Genomic DNA, 18624 nt, shown 5'->3' on the forward strand with positions numbered 1-18624 from the left:
TAGCGACTAGCACGCTACTGTGTTTGTGGTGTCAGAAATCATTTCATATAGTAAATAATTAAATACAGGCCCGATACAGCTGATAGCAATTACTATACTCAGTAGTAGGAAGGCCAACACACTTCGACAGCTGACGTTTGACAAGCACTATCTACTTCTTGAGACTGAAATTGCACCGCACCTGGCTGCAGAACGATTATTGCCCACTGCCAGATCCACATCCAAAATCCGAAACCATCAATTACTACAATTCAAAAGTCAGCTCATATCATGTTTTACTTATTGGTAATGGCACTACTCATTACTTATTGGTATATTAGTACTTTTAGATCAGAATGGGCTTCTCAAAGAGTCGCCCCACAAAGCGTTATGTTTTCAGATTTAAGACTTTAGACTAAGAATTGAAAAGTAAGTTTTGTAACACTCCCGGTATGTTTTCGTCTTACAGGGAAACGGAGCGCTATAAGAGAACCAAGTGGCAGGATTTGCGGGTTGGGGACATAGTTCATTTATCTAATAACGAGACCGTACCTGCTGATATTTTGCTGTTACGCACGAGTGAGACACATGGGGTCTGTTACATAGACACATGCGATTTGGATGGCGAAACCAATTTAAAACGACGCGAGGTATGTCATTTGTCCATATGGCTGTTTCTATCTATATGTGACTACGTGCTGGCATTGCGATTCTTTAATGCCGCATACATTGCAGGTTGTACGTGGCTTTGCGGAAATGCAGAGCATTTTTTTGCCTAGCAAATTTACGAGTCGCGTGGAAGCGGATGCGCCAACAACAAAACTATATAGATTCCATGGGGCCTTAATACATCCATCTGGGGAGCGCGTGCCCATATCTACGGAGTGTCTTTTGTTAAGAGAAAGCAGACTTAAGGTGAGAAGAATGTGTGAGTGGGTTGATGAAATAGGTTTAATACTTGTATAATCTGTTTTCTTTCAGAATACTGACTACATTGAAGGCATTGTTGTATATGCGGGACATGAAACGAAGTCAATGTTGAATAATAGTGGTCCAAGATATAAACGCTCCCAGGTGGAACAGCAAATGAATATAGATGTGATATGGTAAGCATAGGAAATACTTTGGTAGCTCACCATCCTATACATATAGCATTTCGCATTTGGAATCACACTCGGCTCTTGCACTTCTTACTTGCAATAGTTTTATGTCATCTCCTATGTATGTGTCTTTACAGGTGTGTGATAATATTATTGATATTATGCGTTGTTGGTGCCATCGGCTGCACGATGTGGCTAGGCTCCTTTGTAAATTTTCCAGTACCTTATTTGCCGTTTCCGGTTAATGCTGCCTACGAGGGCATGCTTACGTTTTGGACGTACATTATCATACTACAAGTAATGATCCCGCTCTCCCTCTATGTGACCATCGAGCTTTGCAAAATACTACAGGTATATCATATACACAATAACATCGATTTGTACGATAATGACACGAACAAGCAAACCGAGTGCCGTGCAATGAATATTACCGAAGAGCTTGGTCAAATCCAACACATTTTTTCGGATAAGACCGGAACACTGACCGAAAACAAAATGATCTTTCGCCATTGTGTGGTTAATGGCGCGGACTACAATCATCCCCCCTCGGAGCTGGAGAAGGTTTATACAAAACCTGGCGCCCCAGCGCCACCCTTGGTGCCAAACAATGCACTTCAGAATGACATGGCTCATTTGACAGGAGGCTACCTGTCCCCGCATGCACAGCGCATACATGAATTCCTCATGGTTCTGGCCATATGCAATACGGTAATTGTAAGCGCGGCTCCTCATCGAGATCTTATGAATGCCAGCGGCATCATCGAAGTGCAGCAGAGCGGCAACAGTCCCGGCATTCTCAAGCATGTGAAGACTGTATCCCGGAGTCAGGTGGCGAATCTGAATAGCAGTAACAACACAAGCACACCGCAACCCAATCACATTGCATCCATACCTGTTGACCGATACATGCGTCTCTCTGAATCACGGTCTGTGACACCATCTCCGCCGCCAAACTTGATCTTCGCCATGCCCACACAGAACCATCAGCCCACACTCTCGCCGATCAGCAGTTCCACCGAGTCTACACCGAACTCGGAATCACCATCGCCACCGATGAAGAGCAAGGCCATGATGAACAGCATTTCACCGACCGGAAGGGCTAAAGCAGCTATTAATTCCAAGTTCTCCAGTATAGCCACATTCCTAAATAACAAAACACAAGGGAAACGACTGAAAATCAAGTATTTATATATGCATTCATTACTCCAGCTTTATAGGTATTAACAGCCCATTTCCCGTTTCATTTGCAGTCAAGCCAAAGCACAGAACATTTATAGGACCGCCGATGGACGACCGCTTTACGAGGCCGAAAGTCCCGATGAGCTGGCATTGGTTAACGCTGCGTACAGCTACGACTGTTGTCTACTTAATCGCAGTCCCAACCACATTTTAGTCAACATGCCGCATGCCAGCGTTAGCGTCGAGTACGATATACTCAAGGTTCTTCCATTTGATTCTAGTCGCAAATGCATGTCAATTGTGGTGCGGCGCACAGGCACCCAGGAAATAGTGTTGTATACAAAAGGCGCAGATAGTTCCATAATGCCAGCACTGGCGCCTTGTGCGCAAAACAGCCCCGAAGGTAAAATTTTCATGCGCCAAATCTTAAGTAAACAAAATCTCGTACTTAAAATTGTCTATAAACTATCTGAGTGCGAAAACAAATAAAAAGCATATACAACTTTATGTATTTCAACATCAGCATTCCCATAAATAATTCAAAATTTGATAGGATATGTAATGTAAACATCTTCTTAAAATGAATACATTTTTATTGACACATTGCTCATCCCAATGGGTGCAACCAATACACATTTTGCAGGTGGTGTATTTTAATAGAAATCAGATCTTTGACTACAAATCAATATGCAAATTGGATCCTAGATCTTTTCTTTAAAACCGTTGTCATATTGTTTCTATGACATGTATAGTATATGGGATAGGCCGATCGTGTTATGTTCTCATTCGGATAAATATTATAAACCGTGATTCATTGTATGTATACATTTTACATTTTCATAATGTATTCTATTTCTTCAGCCAAACCCAGTTCCGCTCTATTACTTTGTAGAGTCATCATTAGTATCACTATTATATTAATCCCATAACCGTTTTTAGGAGGTTACGTTTGAGTTTCATGCTTCTGCACTAATTATTTCAACACTACGTTTAATTTGATTACGAAAAATTTGCACTTGTCGTCTCTGAGTCCGATCTGATGTATTTTACGGTGAAGGCTTCTGTTTAGGGGGCGGTGAGTGTATACGGAATAAGTACACAAACAGCTAGCAGCGTGCAGGTTTCTGTGTCAGTCCTATCTGCAGTCCACTTAATGCATTTTATAAAAAAGCGATAAAAATATGTATAAATACAAATTAAAATGTTATTCTTAATTTTCCCGCAGAACTTCTTCGCGAGCAAACCCAACAACAGCTCGATCGGTATGCAAGGGAGGGCCTTCGCATTCTTGTAATGGCTAAGCGCAATTTGAACGCCGCGGACTACACAGACTGGTGGGCACGCCATCAGGAGATAGAAATGTCGCTGGAGAATCGTGAACGGCGTTTACGCGACTCGTTTGCCACACTAGAGAGCAATTTAACGCTCTTGGGCGCCACGGGCATTGAAGATCGTCTACAGGATGGTGTCCCAGAGACCATAGCTTCGCTTCTGTCCGCAGGCATATCTGTGTGGGTGCTAACTGGGGACAAACCTGAGACGGCGATTAACATAGCTTACTCAGCCAAGCTCTTCACGCAGCAGATGGAGTTGGTCAAGTAAATAGCTTTTTCCTAAAAAATAGACTGCGCGACACACACTTATATGTCTTATTTCCTCAGACTTTCGGCTCGTTCCCGTGATGCAGCTGAGTCCGCCATTAATTTCTATTTAAATGATAGGAACAGCGACAAAAGGTCCTCTGCCTATCATTTGGAGTCGCATAACAAACAACGCGCTCTGGTGGTGGATGGCAAGACACTGACTTTCATTCTAGATCCCAAGTGAGTTTTGCAAATACATACTTTTTTCTAGTTATGCACATAGTCTTGTTTCTTTGCAGATCAAAATTGATTCGTCCATTTCTCAAGCTTGCCAAAAGCTGCGCCTCTGTTCTCTGCTGTCGTTCCACACCTCTACAAAAAGCCTATCTGGTTAAGGTGGTCAAGGAGGAGTTGAACTTGCGCACTCTGGCCATTGGTGATGGAGCGAATGATGTTTCCATGATACAAATGGCCGATGTAGGCGTTGGCATTTCTGGCCAAGAAGGGATGCAAGCTGTGATGGCGGCTGATTTTACGCTCTCACGTTTCCGCTATCTGGAGCGTTTGCTGCTCTCACACGGTTATTGGTGCTACGATCGATTGGCGCGCATGATTCTGTATTTCTTCTACAAAAATGCTGTAGGTTCATAATTTTAAGCTTCTCTCATACGTTATCGAGCAAAGTTGTTCGAATACAAATTAAAAGCAACAACTCCAATGAGAAGATAGTTTACATTTTATCTGCATTTTATAATTGCAGGCCTTTGTTTTTCTGATATTTTGGTATCAATTGTATTGTGGCTTTTCTGGCTCTGTTATGATGGACCAGATGTATTTAATGCTGTACAATTTGATATTCACGTCACTGCCTCCTTTGGCTATTGGTGTCTATGATAAACGCGTGCCTGAAGATTTGCTTTTGAAGAATCCGTATCTTTATAAACATGTAAGTTGTTGGATGCACAACAGAACATCAATTCGCAACAACATAACTCTAATTCCACTCTTAATTTGTTACAATATTTACATTGCAGGGTCGCCTAGGCCTTGTCTATAGACCCCACGATTTTTGGATGATTCTCTTAGATGCCCTTTACCAAAGTCTAGTAATCTTTTTCGTTGCGCTGTGCGCTTACTCGGAGAGTGATGTGGGCATTTGGGAATTTGGCACAACGATAACGGCGTCCTGTTTGTTCGTCAATCTGGCGCACGGTGCGATTGAAATACGTTCCTGGGTAAGTAAATATATGCAACTTTGTTGCTGACAATCCAAATCAATTCATATTCATATCAATTTTTCTATTTCTCTTTCCTACTTCAGACGGTGCTGCATATCATATCCATAGTGATTAGCTTATTATCCTTCTATTTGTTCTCCATTGTGTACAATTCAATGTGCGTCAATTGCTTTGGCCTGCCTTCAACATACTGGGTAATCTTCATGTGTTTCGGCTCTGCAGTGCACTGGCTAGTCATATTGTTGTCCACAGTTGTAGCCGTCCTGCCACGGTGCGTATCACTGCCTCCAAGCGGCCTTCCTTCAATATTAAACACTTTTTTTTTGCATTTTTGCAGCCTTCTCCTAACCACTGTGCGCACATCTATATTTCCTGATGACAGCACCAAAGTCATACTGCAAAGTAAACGCGAAAGCAGCAGAGGTGAGGGTTTGTTAGTTACTTGGTCCCGATCAACGTCAGCATCATCAATTTATAGGTAAAAAGGCACAAAATATATACGTAGAGAACCACCAATGGTCAGATTTGCTTCCTTTTTCTCTTTTGCACGTTCAATGATTTCCATTATGAATGATTTTAGTTTTGCACTGTACGTATGTGAGTGCACACATAACATATTTTGTTTACGTTATTAATGTGTCTTTTTATTTAAAATTGCGTTGATTTTTGGCTTAAAGTACTTGCCACGCTTGCTTCCGTCGTGTATTAATGTAGATCTACTTACAGAATCACCGATTATGGGTCTAAGAATCAGATTATAACAACGATTACCTGATCCAGCGCCAAATATATAACACACAAATCACACAACACAAATGTGCTTTCAATATAAATTTGTGGCCTTTGACACCCAATTACATTAGTTAATTAGATTATCCATTATGTATATGGTATTTAGGTTTTGTTTTAACCTGCGTTGTTTGTAACTTATATCTTCATAAATTTGTATAAAAAAATAGTTCAATGCATCGCGGCTAGCTAAATCGTGGATTGTTAGGACAGTCTGCAACAACTAAAACGTAGCTATTTATTGTTAATTACAAAATAATAAGTTAGTTTAAATGCTGTAACACCTTGCCTTGATTGCAATGAGTCTAACAATAACAATAATCCCACAACTCCACTATTTATACTTGGATTAACTTTTTTGCCAGAATTGCCGCAAATAAGTCGATTCAAACCTCTTTTTTTTGTTTTTGCGCAAAACATTTGTAACTTATTTTTATTATTTTCAAATAAGTAGAAAGTATATTAGAAATAAATATTTAGATCGATGTATGACTATTGATTTGCTCTTTAAAAAATAAAGCAGTGTTCATTAAGTTACTAAAGCTATTTTTGTATAAGCTTTCCCAAAATCCTAGACTATGGGTGAGGAAGAACGATGGTATTTGAGGAAAAATTACAGGAATTGTAAAGTTATATGTTTTTAAATCATTTTTTACAACCCTTCCTTTCCTTCTGCCACAAATGTTGGCTACGTCAATGTGCCTGATAGCCAACTATCCCGAAAGAAAAATATATAATGCATCCTACTGTAATATCAAAATCAAACCAGCATCTGAATATTGATTTAATTTAGAAACTAAGAAGAAAAGCCATTATAAATTTGTTATTCAACTTAAAATACTTAAAATACTTGAAAATTCTAACACACCAAGATCATTAGTGTTAGTTTATTAAAAGGCTGTGATTCTACACTCATGAAAACAAAATATTTATATACACGACAAAAAAAATTTTTTTATTAAGTTGTACAATTTTATTACGTTTTTATATATAAGCATTGGATTTCGTATTCACTTTAACTAAGGAGCAAACCATTATAACCTTTTTTGAAGACAGAATTGTACATTAGACGTTCTAGTTTTTGTATGCACTGAAGTATTCGTCCTATATTTCATTCTGAATTGTATAAAGTTTTTAAATCAATTTAAAGTTTTCATTATGTTAGTGAAGCATTAAGCAAGAAATTTAGTTAAATAGTTTATTGTTAAACCAAACCATCACAAAACCACAAAAAGAAATAAATGTATTTTTACTTACAAATCATCCCAATTATTTGTTTTTATATAATAATATACCCAATAAATTTGTATTTAGATAGGAGGAGGCGTCATGGTTAATATAATTTGATGTAGATATGTCCCCTGATCGTACGTATAAACGCGGAGAACATTTTAACCACAAGAGCTACCCATAGATACAACTAACTTGGTAGTAGAATAAAGTACGTGCTTTTTTAAAGATATCTTAACAAAATTAGGCATCTGTACGTATGTGTTTTGTGAAGTGCCTCAGCACAACCATATAAAATCCGAGCAAGCCCGACAGCAAAAAAAACCCTCCCACCCTAGCAGAAGTAAAACGAAGAAGAAAAACGAACTTGATGCTGCAGCTTGTGAGCGTAGTACTGGAGTGAAATTGTTTCGATAACTTTTCTGCGGATTTACTGATTTGGGTCAAATTTTGAACAAAAGTCGATAATTGTATATAGATAACGTGTTCATCAATGAGGAAATTCTGTAGCGGGGAAAGGGGAGGAACATCAAAAAAATAAAATCCAGGTGCGGCACACGATAGGTACCTACCTATAAAAGGAGGCAGGCAACGCAGATCCGAACAAGGGATTTATTTAAACATTACCAAAGGGCTGTTTTGAACACTGGGCTCAAGGTATACCCATATCAAGGACGATCAAAATCACACAAAAGAAACGCTCCGAAGGCAAGTAACGATACAATATAGTGCACTCCACGGTTTGCAAATAAATAAAGCTGAATGCAATACATTAACGTTACATGTACTGGAAGCAGATTCGGGCTGTGTATCCATCGACAAGCAGAACCTGAAAGGCAACCAAGGTTTAGTAAGCAGTCACTACGAATAACGCCAAGACAGACCAAGTTACCATGTTGATGCAGTAAGCACAACTCACAATTCTGGCAAATGCACTACTTGAAGAAATAAAGCCAGTTCCACCTGGCTCCTACGTAACCCTGATCATCTCGATCGGCATCAATTTGTGGCTCCGACGTCAGCCACTGAGCAATACCAATACCGCCTCCAATCTGGCAGTATCACGTGCCAGACTGGGACGACAACCAACTCACGTCGACTACCATGTGAAATTACTTGCTCCCAAGGATCGCCAGCATTATGGTTGATGCAGTTCAACAAAACGTTCGTCATGCTGATATGTAATATCAATGTGTGTGGATTTTCCCATAGATTCGTTCTAGTAGAGCCTCTTCCACTTTTGGTGCATGTATACGCATTGTAATCGCACAAATTGTAATTTAATGAAACTCGTACCAGTACATGAACGTCCAAATGCATTCACACTTTCAGACTAGTTTATTTACACATTAAAAATTCTGAAACCCATATTTTATATTCTACTATAGATCACAGTAGACTACAATTCGACAGTAGTACCAAAAACGAATCTCATAAATATGTATGTTAAGTTTAGCGTATAGTATGTATGTACGGTCTTACAAAATAAATATTTCTTAAATACTAGTTACAATAGCTGAGGAATTTGAACTATCAGTTAAGCCGTGCAATCAAATGCACAAAGGACTTTTCTGGCTACGACTGCAAGTCTACATGCGTCACGCCGAGATTACTGTTGCCCAGAAAATCGAAGTCAGCACACTGGGAAATTACACGTCCAATGTCGTGTGGTAGCAATGTGGTCTCCACGTTGGCTACTGTCATCAAGGGCAGCACAGCTTTCTGCGCACTCATTGTATTGCATTGCTGCTGCATCTGAAGTTGATGCTGCTTTTGAAGCTTTGAGGCTACCGAACGTCGCACGAGTTTTTCCACAAACACCTGCAGCACATGTGCCAACAAAGTTAGTGCCAAGGGCTGTGCCACACCTGGAACACTTTGCTCTGTTTCCAAAGTAATGCCGACATCTCTACACATGTCATGAACAAGTTGTGCGGCGTTCTCCAAATTATCTGGTGGCGGCAAATATAACAGTTGCCGATTATTTGAATTGCAGGTAGACGATGGAGGTAATTTTTGCAATTTACATGGCTTTGCTTCTTCTTCGTCCCCAACCACATCGATGGGCTCCTGTGCCTCAGACAATTTACTTGCATGGTGAAGCCAACGCTTTGACTGCTGCGTCAGCCAATTGGTAATTCGCACATTAGATGTTAGACTGGCGAACGGTAGCACATGTTGCTCGGGCTCCTCTTTTAATTGCTGCTGCACACGCTGCGACAATTGATGTTCCCGTTCTTTCTGCTCCGATGTTTTCATGGCAAACTGCTTCAAGGCTGGGGTATACCCATGAACGCGCGCAAAGTTCACAATCTCACGGATACTCCAATATTTCTCATGCATTGTTGCATGCGATTGCTTTAATCGGATATGCTGTCGCATGCAATTCAAGATTAAGCGGGCGCGCAAATATTCAAAGCAGCGTTGACGCAACACAGACTGTTTTTGGAAACTTTCTAGTGTGGGGCTGACAAAGGCAAATTCATTGTAATTGCTTACGAGTGGCAAACGACGCATTAGAAATTCTACGGCACTACGCATGCTTTCAAATGGTAGAGCAAGAAATAGCTGTTGTAGGCGTAAGCTCTTATTTGGACCTCCCTCCTGGCCCTCAACTCGACTTGTTTTAAATGGGCCGCTGCTTATCTCATGAATGCTTTCCACACTCATGTGAGCCATGTTTGCGTAGCCATGATCATTGCGAATTGATTGCAGTGTTTGCCAATGTTTGGAGAGCTGCTGCGGCGGTGGAGGAGGCGAAGACGACGGTTTTAGGAGACTAGGCTTTGGTTTTAGCAGCGACTGCTGTTGTCGCTGCGCCTGCTTCAATTTAGATTGCAATGGATCGATAATGTAAAGCTTTCCGGCCTTTTGGAAGACATTTTTAAGTGGTTTTTTATTCATTCCATGACCATTATTGTAGAACTGCAGATGTTTGTTTGGCTTGCGTTCTTTAGACTCTGCATTGTTGCTGTTGCTGTACTCATCAGCACTTCCATTCACAGGCAAAAACACAACAGAGGGACGCGATACTTGTGATGTTGCACCATTGAAACTGATTTTCGGTGTATCGTTTTGTGGACTTGCTAACTTCAGCTTGCATGTTAAGGGCTCGGAGACAACAACTGTAGGCTCAATTTTTTCAATATCACCGCTCAGGTCAGCTTTACTTAAACAAGCAAAAAGATTATCATCCAGCTCCTCCTTATTGTGGGTTATGGATATAGTACGAGGTTTGCAGTTCTCCTGGTCCGTCAATAGAGGAGCTTCAGGGTTGGTGATCATGTTAGATGTGCCTGGAGTGTGGGCGGCTCGCAACCAAACCTCAACCGTTGTCTCAGCACCCATGGTATGCAGGCCGCACCGAGTCTTGTCCAGCACAATAGTATGCATAAGCTGCACAGGCTTTTGCTGCAGATTTTCTTGAAAGTAAAGCTGTATGCGAATGGGGAATTCGCCCCAGCCTCTTCGTGACAATTGGAAGGGAGGCGTATGGACATCCACAATGTCATTGGGTCGATATGAGTGATGCAGTTGAAACCGGACCTGCAATTTAAGAGTTGAAACTATTTTCAGAGATTTCATTTCACTAAAAAATATGAATTGGGGAAGTTTTTTAAACAAGGATAAATTCAATGGGGATTATTTTCGTTGTAGTTTAAGAAATGTAATTATATGACCTGAATATAAGAATCTTAACTAAAGAGACTACAAAAACTTATACAAGAAACGAATGATATAGTCGAGTTGGATTGATTCTTAAATACTCACCTTCTTGAGGTATGCATCAACAGGCTCTGGTAAATTCTTGCCCTGCACATAGACCAGCCATTTGTAGGCCAATATTTGTTCACCTTCAACCTTAGTGTCGTCAATTCCCAAATCGGCACCAATGTATTTTGAGGTGTTTCCCACTATAAAGCTAAACTTTTGCTTATTGTTAAGACGACATGCATTCAAGGCTGGTGTTACACCCGTTTCTAAAACATCTAGGCTTCGCTGACGCTCCAGCGCCTGCTTGCTGGTGCATGGTTGGTCATCATTTAACTCCGATTTAATATGCAACTGAGCTGGAAACACTTGTTGCTGCCCATTTTGAGAATGATCGATCACAATACCCTGCTTACGTATTTTTTGCTGTCGCCGTCGCTCCGCTCTCCTATGAGCTGGATTTCGCAGGCGTATGGTCTCCTTTGCCAATACCGCTGCTGTGCGTTCGGGCACAGCGAGGTCGGGAATGGGACGTTTACCCACAATCTTCTTAATAGCTGGATGCAGCGGACGTTGCGGGCCGGCACGTTCATTGCTAAATAGTGTATCGTCACCGCGCACTTTTAGTACGTCTCCTGCTGTCAACGACACTTCCTGCTTGCGATAGTATTCGCTGACCACCTCATAGCGCAATTTATCGAGCATTTGACGCGCCTTTAAGAGACGCGCATCTATTTCTGCCAACTGTTGCTCCTTTAAAATCAATTCTTTTTGAAACTCCCGGCGTACAATTTCACAAATGTCCGCCATACGGTTTGGACGGTCTGTACTATCCGTGCGGGCATTTGAACCAGTGCCTAGAGTACCCTCCTCCAGCTTTACATACTTTTCAGCCGGAGCTGTAATTGGTGGCGTCAATAAGTGTTGTCGTACTGGCGATGAAACATTGTTATAATAATCGGGGTCATGGTACTCGCAGTGTTTACGCTTTTGTGGTGGCGGCGTTGCACTGCGGGCTGTTTCCAACTGCGGCTTCTCTTGATGTTCCATGTGCTGCGTGCGCGTGCCCGTTTTGGCACACGCACGTGGTTGTATCACTTGGGGTTCGATAAGAATAGTTTTAGGTCACATTCAAACTGCTGCTTGCACATTTAAGCGGGCTCTTTGGTAAGATATTACCAAATATGCTAGATCAACAATTCAATAAATACAGCGTTCAACAATAGAGATGAAAGTTTGCCACTTTTAATTGTCACGGGAATGGCTCTCAAGTAAGTAACGACTCACGCACCATTTTTTTAAAAGGGATTCAGGTTTTTCTTTTACATCGTAGCTTTTTTAATTAGTCACATTTTCTAAATTTTACGAAATTAAAACCGATTAAAGAATCACAACAAATCGTACTATATTATAAAACCCAAATATCATGAGCGCTCACGCCCATCCCTAATAATAAAAAGCAGTTGTGCAACACTGGCTCTGGTTTGCATTAAGGCGGGCATAAGTTCGCGAATCGCATCTGTAAACCAGGGAGATCTAGATAAATAATTTTGAACGCATTTATAAGTTATTGAAAAATGGTGGAACGCATTGAAGATTTAAACTTGCCGAATGCGGTTATATCACGCCTTATAAAAGATGCGCTACCGGACGGCGCGAATGTGAGCAAGGAAGGCCGTGCGGCCATAACACGCTCCGCTTCAGTGTTTGCGATTTTTTTGACTTCATCCGCAACGGCCTTGGCGCATCAGCAGAACCACAAGACGATCACTGCTCGTGATATACTGGAAACCCTCACCCAGTTAGACTTTGAAAGTTTCGTCCCTTCGCTGCAGCAAGATTTGGAAGTCTATCGTCAAATGGTTAAAAACAAAAAGGAGAGCAAGGCAAGCAAAAAGGAGGCTAATGCTGATATAAGCAGCGGCCCTGCAGTTGCTGAGGTTCCCAGTGAATAATGAAAGAAACGGCAGCAAATAATAAAACCCCCATAACGTATTAAATTCAAAGTTTACTTGAATAAGCATGATTGTTTTTGTAACACCTAGCATTAAGATAATTTTTCACATTTGAGTTCTAGAGATGAGCGATACCTTAAATACACTTACTGCGACGACGATGATTTTGTTATTCTACTTATATGGACGTCGGTATGAATAAAGTCTGTGTGGTCAAAAAATAAGGACAGCAATTGTTACATTTCTTTTTTTTTTTGTTATAGAAATCTATATTTCAGTATGTTGTTGCTTTTGCTAGATTATTGTCTCACCATCGGTCCGACAAACACAATTTCAATGGCCCGGTCTTCAAAAAAAGGTACTGAACTAGGCCTTACAGTTTGATTCTAGAACGAAATGGCTGGACAAAATTAATAAATATCGAAATGAAGAGTATTTGAGAATCCGGAAGATCAGTTGGGTTGCTTTTTCAAAGTTTTTTGCACATTGTCGATGCCGGGCGAGAGATTTTATGGCTTTCATGACAGCATACCACTTACATAGCACTGCTTAAGTACTGCTTTAATTCTTAGCGCACATGGCCATTACTACTAACCATACAACATATACCCGAACAGCTATGGGAGCTGTCGCTCACAATTTTGATGGGACGTTTTCGTTGTATGAAATGAATGGTTAGTGCCATTACATACAAAATATGTGTAAGATATATAGGCATGTATATATACTCATCATGTTTAATTAAGAAATCATTTTTCCGTGGTCGTCATTTGAAAAACCTTAGTGAGGCGCAAAATCCTAATTTGGCAACCATATACTTTTATTGAAAGTATCGAAACATTGCTCATCGCTGATTCTCGCGTTGACACTACAAATTTTCATTGAAAGTAGCGAAACATTGCTCATCTCTGCTTCTCACGCTGAAAGTACGCCGGTTATGCAGTTTTGTCTTTTTATATTTGCATGAACATTTATATGTAATACTTATGTGTATTATTACCACGTTTTTATTAACAACTAATAATGGGTGTTACTGGCCTGTGGAAACTTATTGAGCCATGTGGAAAGCCTGTTCCTGTTGAAACTTTAGAAGGGAAAATTCTTGCTGTGGGTGGGTTTACATTTCCACAGATTGTGAAACAACTAATTAATTGTTTTAAATACTTGCAGATATATCAATTTGGCTGCATCAGGTGATAAAGGGCTTTCAGGACAGCAAAGGATCCGCATTGCATAACGCTCATCTATTGGGTCTTTTCCATCGTCTGTGTAAACTGCTATACTATCGTGTGCGTCCAGTTTTTATATTCGATGGTTGCGTACCACAGTTAAAGCGCGATACTATTGTAGGTAGCATGGAGATGAACTATTTATTAGTATATTTATTGACTGTTACATTTACTTTCATTCCAATAGGCACGTCGCCAACAACAGCGCAGTAAACTTAGTAATGAAGCCGATCGTATCCAAGCCTTGCTGTTGCAGTCGTTGGCTAAGGAGAAGGTGGTCCAACAAGCTCTAGGCACTAATGCAGAATTGTTGTTAAAGTCACCTGTCAAGCGTGGACCGGCTACCAAAAATGTCAAAAACGACGATGACGACATTTTTAAGTTACCCGATCTGCCTGATACGGATAAGGTTGAGGCGGATGTAAATAATAGTTTCTCCTCTGATCAGTATGCCAGTACTACCTCAGATAGCTCGTTCGATGAGTCAACTGCCCGTCATGCTTACAATTCAAGCTTGCAGGCTATTGATGTGCGAAGTCAACATTTTCGTAGTTTACCGGCTGATGTACGACATGAAATACTAACAGACATTAAGGAGACACGCAAACAGTCCTCATGGGGTCGCCTGCATGAGCTGCCTGCTCGCAGCGATGATTTCTGCTCCTTTCAAATGAAGCGCCTGCTTAAACGACGTGCAGTGCAGGAGAGTCTTGAGGAAGCACAACAGGAAATGGGCGGCCATACGGTCACCTATGCTGAGCTATGCGATTTTTTCAATGATGAGGGCATTGTAACGCCCACGGCAATTGAACAGAACACGCGCCAAATTAGCTCAGATGAACATACGCGCTTTCTGCTTGTACGAGATCTTAAAAAAAAGGCGATGGAAAATACAAAGCTGGAGAATACGAAGGTAGAACATGCGAAGGTGGAAAATTTGAAGTTGGCAAATTCGAAGTTGGAGAATACATTAAAAAGTGAGCAGGATAAAGAGCCGCCAAAGGTAGAAATTTTAAATGAAGACGAGGAACTACCATGCACGTCGGCGCAAGCTGTGAATAAGACGGAAAACATACCAGAGAATAAGCCACCAATGACCGAGTATGACTCTGATTTAGCATTGGCAATGGCGCTGTCGTTAGAAGAAACTCAAAAAGTGTATGACGAAAAGGACTACGAATATGATTCGGATCAGGATTTAAGGCTTAATCGCGAACAAAGTAAGCAATTGCGTCATGCAGCTAAGGGACCGGCGAGGGCCTACATGATCGAATACGGCGGCATGAACGAGGATGAAGTTGATAATATTTTGGAAAAGACACAATTAAGTGACACGCAAATTTTGGAAGGCATATTTAACGCTACAACTGTTAACGATAAATTAGAAAATGTGGATGAAGTGACGGATCACATAAATGAGGAATGCGTACAAGTAACTGAAATCGATACAGATACGGACTCTGATTTGGAGGAAGTCTTAGAAGAAGTTCCCAAAAGTTTAAAAAACTTTGAAAATGCAGTTGCCAAGCAAAGTATTGAAATTTGTGTCGATCTTAAGGAGCAATCACATGCTGTTGATGATTTATTTGCTGATATTTTTGAAGATAAAAACGACAATTGCACATCCTCTGAGTCGAAGGATCTCAAAGTTTCATACAAAGATGCTGGAGAATATCAAAACACGAACCCAGACGTGAAGAATGCATTAATTAAACAAGTTAATAAAAATGTGAATACATCTACAGTAGAGATGCATAAGGAAGATTGCAAAACCGATGTGTTGGCAGAAGACAACAAATCGATTGGGAAGTTAAGTGATCATGAAACCGATAAAGTGAGTGCACATGATGAAGTCGATAAACCTAAAATTGTAACTGAAGCGAAACCTAACAATATCGCTCTCATACTTGCTGACTTAAAAAGGCAAACCGATGAGGTTAAAAATATAACATTGGTCGACTTGACCGAACAGAAATCAGATTCAACGGCCAACGAACTGAGCTCCATTCTCGATGAGATTAAGCGAAAGACCGGCGAGGTTAAAAATATCCAACAAGAAGCTATTCAACCACCTCATAAAACTATAATCAATATTTCTTCAGACGAAGACACAGAACTTGCGAGCGGAGAAGGCAGTTCCCACAATGCTGAAATTATTGAACTCATTGATAGCGATGATAATCAAAAAACTCGCAACGCCACAACAATCAATACACCACCAAAAAATAAATCAATTAGTGAATATTTTGAAACGAAGTATTTGATAAAGCGAACTCCCGATAAATGTACATCTGCAAACACATCTCCACCTACAACTCCCAAAGTTACTAAACCATTTTTTGTTAAGCGAACGCCTAAATCGTCCGGACGTAAACGTGCTGCCGAAGAGCACAGCGATGAAGCCGCCTCACCACCAAAAAAATGCAGCAAAGCTTCAAAATCCCTATTCCATGACGCTGAAGAATTGGATCCTACGACACCGCTGAATACGATGGTAAGTTAAATATCAACTAAAAGATTTGTACGAAACTTCAGATTATAGTAGACTTAAACTTACAAAAGTTCCCAAGTTTGGTGTCTCTAGTTTCCAAAAGTTTCTTCTCGTCATACTGATCGTAATAACATGGGGTCTACCCCTTTCCTTCTGTCTGTTGCATCAGACTTAGCTTACAAAATAAATAAAAATATAAAAAATAGTGATATATTTATAATACATCCATTCAAATTTTTATTATATAATTGAGACCCCACAGTACTCGAACAGAGTTGGCTTCTATTCCAGTTCGCTTTCCCTCTTTTTTATTGTGCTTTACCGTAATTTTCTTTCTACTTAAATAGATTCTTATACTCAGAAATATATTTCTTAATCATATAAAACGTTTTTCAATTTTTAAAGGATCTGCTCCAAGACGCTGCTGAAGCGTTAAAATCGCAAAACACTGCAGAAGAATTGCAGTCAATGGCTAACACATTGGCGCAGGAACGGCGCAAATTAGAGACTGAGCGGAATCGTCAAGATCGCATGGGCATGTCCATTGGGCAGCGGATGGTTGTAGATTGCCAAGAGCTCCTGCATCTATTCGGCATACCATACATAGTTGCGCCTATGGAGGCGGAGGCTCAATGCGCATTTCTTAACGCTGTTGAATTAACGAATGGAACCATAACGGATGACAGTGATATTTGGTTATTTGGCGGTCGAACAGTTTATAAGAACTTTTTTGCCCAGCATAAGCATGTTTTAGAGTTTCGCGCGGATCAGATTGAACAAATCTTTAACTGCAATCGAAACAAGCTCATACAGTTGGCGTGCTTGGTGGGTAGCGATTACACAACGGGTAGGATAAGTTGTTAGTTGGCTTCTCTGGCATTCGAAGATATAACTAATCTTCTTTAAGGCATACACGGCATTGGTGCTGTTACCGCTATGGAAATACTTGCATCGTTCTCAAGCAGCTCAGGGGCACCAATTGGTGGGGATACTATAGCCGCCTCCAATGATGTTCAGTCGGTACTTTCGACCCTAAACAAATTTCGCGATTGGTGGCAGGCTCAAAAGCAGCCGGGGAGCTCGGCACGCCTCTCCCTACGTAAAAAGCTCAAGAATATTGAAATGCACGAAGATTTTCCAAGCGCAGCGGTAAGTTTGTACACTATCTGATGTATTTTTCTTCTTGACAAATGTGAAAATATCAATTTTATTTCAATGTTCACATATGATATTGATAAAAGTGTATTCATTCTTTTTATTTTACAACATTTGGGGTTTTAATCAATTTTTGGTTGAATCTGTTATATCTTAGGTAGTGGAGGCCTATCTTACACCGAAGGTGGACGACAATCGGGATATGTTCAGCTGGGGTTCTCCCGATGTTGAATCAATACGTGAATTCACTCGCAAAACATTTGGCTGGACAACAAGTAAAACTGATGATATACTCATGCCGGTCATGAAAAAAATCAATGAGAAGAAACTGCAGAGCTCCATACGCAATTATTTTACAGCAAAAAGTGCTCTTCGAGTGCAACAACCCAAGGTGAGCAAGCGGGTGCAAACGGCTATTGACAAGATGTCGGGTAAAATTTGTGCCGAGACGCCAGAAAAACCCAAAAAAGCAGCCCGAAAGAAACAAATGCAAAACTCTGTCGGGGAGGCAGTTGAAACTGAGACTGTCAACAAGAGTGCTTCCAAGTCCAAGGCAACACGCCGCAAGCATAGTAAACGTGAGTCCTCAAACATAGCTGAAGAGGAAGCGACAGAAGCCGCAAGTAGCACAAAGCCATCCAAATGTCCACGTTTACCAACGACCGAGGAAATAATACCGCAGCGCCAACGTGATTTGGAAGAAATAAGTCGAAATAGAGCCAAAGCAGTGGAGGTTTTTAAGAAAGCAGCTTTGAGAGACACCACAAATTGAATTGCATTATATCATTGTAATTAAATAAATGAAATTTATTATAAGAAAATTGTTTTTTCTTTAGTTAACTTCAATTTCTATACTCTAGAATGGCTACAGTCCAGCCATCAATGAATTGAGGTAAATTATATCTTCATAAAGAGCAGATCAATGGAAGAACTGCCCATTCTTATTTCAATGATCGAGTTCTGGGGTCCCCTAAGCGTTATGCAG

The 18624-nt window shown here is 40.6% G+C and overlaps 4 protein-coding genes across 5 annotated transcripts in view; 3 read left to right on the forward strand and 1 right to left on the reverse strand.

Moving 5' to 3' along the window:
• The window catches only part of LOC115628481 (probable phospholipid-transporting ATPase VA), a 32716-nt gene extending 25763 nt beyond the window's left edge, over nt 1-6953 (forward strand). The window contains exons 3-15 of one of the 2 annotated variants that reach the window (XM_030524604.1): nt 449-629; nt 715-894; nt 961-1085; nt 1217-2260; nt 2330-2661; nt 3484-3856; nt 3920-4081; nt 4141-4480; nt 4602-4787; nt 4876-5076; nt 5163-5350; nt 5417-5557; nt 5806-6953. In XM_030524604.1, the coding sequence (XP_030380464.1) occupies nt 449-629; nt 715-894; nt 961-1085; nt 1217-2260; nt 2330-2661; nt 3484-3856; nt 3920-4081; nt 4141-4480; nt 4602-4787; nt 4876-5076; nt 5163-5350; nt 5417-5557; nt 5806-5854 (3502 nt within the window). In that variant the 3' untranslated portion in view covers nt 5855-6953. The remainder of the gene's footprint in view (nt 1-448; nt 630-714; nt 895-960; nt 1086-1216; nt 2261-2329; nt 2662-3483; nt 3857-3919; nt 4082-4140; nt 4481-4601; nt 4788-4875; nt 5077-5162; nt 5351-5416; nt 5558-5805) is intronic. The other variant, XM_030524605.1, reaches the window with a different exon arrangement.
• A 1572-nt stretch (nt 6954-8525) lies between these two features.
• Nucleotides 8526-12077, reverse strand: LOC115628505. Its single transcript, XM_030524648.1, has 2 exons — nt 10870-12077; nt 8526-10644 (listed from the first exon to the last, which is right to left on the reverse strand). Exons 1-2 carry the CDS (start codon nt 11857-11859, stop codon nt 8674-8676), a joined length of 2961 nt encoding a protein of 986 aa, XP_030380508.1. The 5' UTR covers nt 11860-12077; the 3' UTR covers nt 8526-8673.
• Nucleotides 12078-12293: 216 nt separating this feature from the next.
• Nucleotides 12294-12997, forward strand: LOC115628556 (DNA polymerase epsilon subunit 3). The gene has a single exon (XM_030524718.1). The coding sequence runs from the start codon at nt 12387-12389 to the stop codon at nt 12762-12764; it is 378 nt and encodes a 125-aa protein (XP_030380578.1). The 5' UTR covers nt 12294-12386; the 3' UTR covers nt 12765-12997.
• A 724-nt stretch (nt 12998-13721) lies between these two features.
• Nucleotides 13722-18460, forward strand: LOC115628544 (DNA repair protein complementing XP-G cells homolog). The gene is made up of 6 exons (XM_030524705.1): nt 13722-13875; nt 13935-14110; nt 14181-16487; nt 16890-17331; nt 17392-17633; nt 17797-18460. The coding sequence occupies exons 1-6, from the start codon at nt 13788-13790 to the stop codon at nt 18409-18411; spliced, it is 3870 nt and encodes a 1289-aa protein (XP_030380565.1). The 5' UTR covers nt 13722-13787; the 3' UTR covers nt 18412-18460.
• Nucleotides 18461-18624: the final 164 nt, after the last annotated feature.

This window comes from Scaptodrosophila lebanonensis, unplaced genomic scaffold (assembly GCF_003285725.1).
Source record: "Scaptodrosophila lebanonensis strain 11010-0011.00,11010-0021.00 unplaced genomic scaffold, SlebRS2 tig00000118-arrow-arrow-pilon, whole genome shotgun sequence".
Lineage (NCBI taxonomy): Eukaryota > Metazoa > Arthropoda > Insecta > Diptera > Drosophilidae > Scaptodrosophila > Scaptodrosophila lebanonensis.